The sequence below is a fragment of the Vigna radiata genome, chromosome 7 (assembly GCF_000741045.1).
Source record: "Vigna radiata var. radiata cultivar VC1973A chromosome 7, Vradiata_ver6, whole genome shotgun sequence".
NCBI classification, from domain to species: Eukaryota; Viridiplantae; Streptophyta; class Magnoliopsida; order Fabales; family Fabaceae; genus Vigna; species Vigna radiata.
Genome location: NC_028357.1, coordinates 26,399,780 through 26,405,285, shown reverse-complemented (window position 1 = coordinate 26,405,285; position 5,506 = coordinate 26,399,780). Strand labels below are relative to the sequence as shown.

The 5,506-nt window shown below is 46.9% G+C and overlaps 1 protein-coding gene across 1 annotated transcript; it reads left to right on the top strand.

The window, feature by feature from the left end:
* Window positions 1–215: 215 nt before the first annotated feature.
* LOC106766240 lies at window positions 216–2,195 on the top strand. Its single transcript, XM_014650985.1, has one exon. It carries the CDS (start codon window positions 216–218, stop codon window positions 2,193–2,195), a length of 1,980 nt encoding a protein of 659 aa, XP_014506471.1.
* The last annotated feature ends 3,311 nt before the right edge of the window (window positions 2,196–5,506 follow it).

Below are 5,506 nucleotides of genomic sequence, written 5' to 3'. Positions count from 1 at the left end.
GCTTTCAAGGCTCATCATCACGCACCCTAACTTGGGCGTCGGAGTGCCTTTTGCAGGTACCTCCCCCTCCGGTCTAAGCTTGAAGTTTCCAGACGATTGAAGATCAGAAGATAACAGGAGCACCACGTCATCCAGGTTAGTCCCTTCGTTCCCCAAAATATTCATACCGAAACATTTTGGCGCCCACCGTGGGGCTCGAAAGGACAAGACTCCCAATGGTGACCACAAGAGGAATGGAGAATCCCGACCCAATCCAGATGATAAGAGACCTGCAGGCGCAATTGGAAGAGCAAGCCCGAACCATTGCGACCTTGCAGCAAGAATTGCAACAGAAGAAAACTGATGACGCCGAACGTAGCAAAGAAAAACGAGACAACCGAGAGGGATCTAAAGACAGTCAGAATCACAATCCGCCTCCCCCTCCACGGTCCCCAGACCTTTTGCCATTTACCGATATCATCATGCAGGCTCCTATGCCCGATCGACCTCCACCTCACATGGAGAAATTCGACGGTACAACGAATCCAGAATACCATTTACGGAATTTTGTTGAATCAATGGCCTTCTACACTCAAAGTGATCCGGTGAAGTGTCGGGCGTTCTTTTTGTCACTAAAGGGAGAAGCCCTCGAATGGTACTACACCCTACCACCAAATTCGGTAGACAACTTCCGCACGCTGACAAACATGTTCACGAAGCAATACTCCACCAACCGACATGAAGAAGTGACTGGTGCTGAACTAGTCAATCTTAGGCAGGGAAAAGACGAAACCCTCAGAGCTTTCATGCATCGATACAACCAATCCGCTCGGAGGATTAAGGGAGCTAATCCCGAGTTCATCATCAGCAGCCTGCCCAACTGCCTAAAGCCAGGATTCATCTCCGAAAGCCTGTATGCCAAATTGCCCCGTACGCTGGAGGAGTTGCAGCAAAAGATGGCTAAGTTCATTAAAATGGAAGACCAGAGAATCTCTCGAAAGCAACAACACGAGGAACATTCGGCGAATAACAACAAAAAAGAGGGCAAACGAAAAAATGACAACGTCCGGGAACAAAAACCGGTCGTGAACCTAAATCCCAGATACGACCGCTACGCGCATCTCACCGCCCCCAGAGAAAAGGTGTTGGAACGAGCTCTACAATCAAACCTTATCTCTCAAAGAAGAAAATTTCCACCGAAAAATGTGGATGCAGCACAGATTTGCCGATTCCATAATTCGGCGGGGCATACTACTGAAGGTTGCCAGACCCTCAAAGATGAAATAGAAAAGCTAATTCATGCCGGACATCTTCGTGAATTTGTGAAGGAATATACCGGCCGTTCGAGATACTCGCCCAGAAAGACATGGAGAAGCACTGAACCTGGCAAACGAAGAAATGATTACCCACGCGACCGTTCTCGTAGTCCCCCGAGTTACAGATCACGCAGCCGACCGAGAGAGCGCGAACCCGTGATAAAAGGCAGGATTGACACAATCTCAGGAGGTTTCGCCGGAGGAGGCGCCTCATCCTCGGCGCGAAAGAGACACTTGAGAAATTTGCACATCATACACTCAGTGACACGCAATCCAGCATCAATGTCAGATATTACATTCACAGACAAAGATTTTCACGCGCCAGATCCTGATCAAGATGACCCCATGGTCATCACCGCCCGCATTGCACAATACGATGTAAGTAAAGTCCTCGTTGATCAGGGTAGTTCAGTTAATATATTATACTGGACAACTTTTCGAAGAANGGAGATTTCTGAAGATATGATTGCTCCGTTTAACGAGCAAATAGTTGGCTTTGCTGGAGANAGAGTAGACACCCGGGGGTATATTGACTTACGAACCCACCTAGGATCTGCAGATGGTGGCAAAGAGCTCAGAGTTCGTTTCTTACTTGTAGAAGCAAACACGTCTTATAACGCCCTCCTAGGGCGCCCATGCCTGAATGCCTTTGGGGTAATNGTATCTACCCCACATTTGNCAATGAAATTTCCTACAGACAAAGGAAATATTTGCACCGTCCGGGCAGANCAGAGAACCGCCCGTCAATGTTACGTTGCCGGTTTGAAGGTCACCCCTTACAAAAAAGAGAACCGCACAGAGACCATCTTAATTGACCTTGATCCAAGGACCAACATAGACGAACGCATACAACCGGAAGGAGAGATAAGGCCTTTCGTCGTGGGAAAAGCCGAACAATAAACTACTTCAATCGCCGCCAACCTGCAGTCATTTGACGAAAATTCGTTGAAGGAACTATTGAAGAAAAACAACGACTTATTCGCATGGAGCGCGTCCGATATGCCCGGAATCCATCCCAATCGTTATTTCCCACAAATTATCCATATTTCGGGAAGCCCGACCAGTTTCTCAGAAAAAAACGACGGTTCGGCGAAGAAAAGCGGTCGGCGATTCAAAGTGAAGTTGACAAACTCCTGAAGGCGAGGTTTATACGAGAATTAACCTACACTACATGGTTATCTAATGTAGTCATGGTAAAGAAGGCGAACGGACAATGGAGAATGTGCGTGGACTTCACAGATCTCAATAAAGCGTGCCCCAAAGATTCTTATCCGCTTCCCAGCATCGATCGCTTGGTCGATGGCGNGTCNGGCCACACTGTTCTTANCTTCNTGGANGCATACTNGGGGTATAATCAGATCCNGATGCATGCCCCCGATAGCGAGAAGACCGCCTTCATCACCGAGCATGCGAATTATTNTTTTGATGTCATGCCGTTCGGTTTGAAGAATGCCGGAGCCACTTATCAACGACTAANGGATAAGGTCTTCCATGATCAGATAGGTNGTTGCATGGAAGTATACGTCGACGACATGGTGATACGAAGCCACACACATCAACAACATCTTAAGGATTTAGAGGAAGTCTTTCAACAACTCCGGTATTACAACATGCGCCTAAATCCCAATAAATGCACATTCGGGGTGTCCGCCGGAAAATTCCTGGGTTTTATGTTGACCCATCGAGGAATAGAGGCGAATCCGGATAAGTGTAGAGCAATATTGGAGATGCAAAGCCCCACTAAATTAAAAGATGTTCAGTGCTTGGTCGGACGTCTTACGGCTCTATCACGATTCATACCCAGGCTCTCTAGTCACATCAAGCCTATCTTAAAGAATATGAAGAAGGACGTGCCTCGACATTGGGACAACGATTGCGAAGAAGCCTTTTCCAAAGTGAAAAGTATCTTAACCAGTCCTCCTATCATGGCCCGTCCCACCGAGGGGTTCGATCTACAACTCTATCTGGCTGCATCCAGCCACTCGATAAGTGCAGCCCTCATCCAGGAACACCCTGATTTTAAGCTGATATATTTTATCAGCCGAACCCTACAGGGACTAGAAGAAAGGTACTCTCACGTAGAGCAAGTGGCGCTCGCCTTGCTCCCAGCGGCACGACGTCTCCGACCGTATTTCCACAGTCATCAGGTTGTCGTCCGGACGAGTCATCCGATCGCCAAAATTCTTCGCAAGCCTGATTTAGCCGGCAGAATTGTGGCATGGGCAATCGAGCTATCTGAATTTGGTTTGCAATATGAGCCTCTAGGTTCTGTCAAGGGTCAGCACTTAGTCGACTTCATAGCAGAATCACACCGTCCGGAAGAACCCAACATTTGGCATCTCAATGTAGATGGGTCCTCTGACAAAAGCGGAGGCGGCGCCGGCGTAGTTTTAGAAGGACCAGGCAATCTTCTAGTCGAACAAGCAATTCGCTTCAACTTTCAGCTCAGCAACAATCAGGCGGAGTATGAGGCTCTCGTTAGTGGCTTGTTATTGGCCAAAGAGCTGGAAGTCAATCATCTGGAGTGCAAAATGGACTCTCAGTTGGTTGTTGGCCAACTTAATGGTACTTTTCAGGTTAAAGATGACCATTTGCTGCGATATTATCACAGGGTCAATGATTTGATCAAATCATTCGCCAGTTTCTCTGTGACCCACATTCCCCGATCACATAATTCCCGGGCAGACCTATTGTCAAAGTTGACTCATTCTCGAGACAAATCCCAACTATCTTCAGTGATTAAAACTACGCTGCACAAGCCTTTGTTGGAAGCATATGCCACTAACGTAACTACGCCACGAACTGACTGGCGGCAGGACATAATACAACTCATGATTCATCAAGAGCGGGGAGGACGCCTCAGCATACTCGATTCTAAACGAATCGCCCGTTACATGCTAGTGGGAGACAACCTCTACCGATGCGGTTACACTACCCCATTACTCAAATGCTTATCAGAGGAGGAGGCAAAATACGTTATGCAAGAATTACATCAGGGGATTTGCGGTTCACATTCAGGAAAAAGGATTATGAAAGCTAAAGCTCTACGAGCCGGATTCTACTGGCCCTCTATGGAACAAGATTGTGCAACTTTCGTATAGAAATGCATCTCAAGTCAATCCCATGGACATAACTTACGAATTCCGCCTTCGGAATTACATGAGATCATATCTCCGTGGCCCTTCGCGCAATGGGGAATGGATATCGCCAGACCCCTATCACTCGGGAAGGCACAATGCAAATATTTGTTGGTGGCGGTTGATTACTTCACTAAATGGATTGAGGCAGAAGCCCTCGCAGTAATAAGTGCTCAAAAGGTACAAAGTTTTATCTGGCGCCTGATTTGCAGGTTTGGACTACCGCAGAAAATCATAACTGATAACGGGCGACAGTTTGTTGAACGCAAATTGGAAGATTTCCTCAAAGGACTGGGCATTAAACATGTCACAAGCTCAGTGGAGCATCCGCAAACGAATGGGCAGGCTGAGTCAGCCAACAAAGCCATCATTTCCGAGTTGAAAAAGAGATTAGGGCGCGCAAAAGGACTGTGGATCGAAGAATTACCTAAGGTACTGTGGGCGTATAGGTGCACTCCGCACGGCTCAACAGGGGAAACCCCCTTTAACCTCACTTATGGGACAGATGCAATGCTTCCCGTCGAAGTAGGTGAACCCACTATACGTCGACAGATGCAAGACTTGAGCGTTAATGAAAATTTACTAAGAGTTAATCTTGACACTCTACCTGAAAGACGTGAAGTAGCTATGATACGAAATACAGCCCAGAAACATATGCTCATTCGGCGATTCAACACGAAGGTCAAACCGCGAAGTTTTACCACCGGTGACCTTGTTTGGAGAAAGAGAAGTGAAGCTCGAAAAGAAAAAACCGCCGGCAAACTATCAGACAACTGGGAAGGACCCTTCCGCGTCACCGAAGATTTGAAGAACGGTGCATACCGCTTGGAGCATTTGAACGGAAAGGTCATTCCAAATACATGGAACGCTACACATTTAAAGTTCTACTATAGCTAGAATTTCAGATTTACAGTTTTTTAGCTTTACTGCTTTACAAACATTTGTTAATGATTCATCAATGCAATTATCCAGTTTATCATTCACCAAATCACAAAGCCCAGACTAAATGTCTGAATCACTCAAGGCAGCACTTGCCTCCCGGACTAAACGTCCGCCCAGACTAAATGTCTGAAT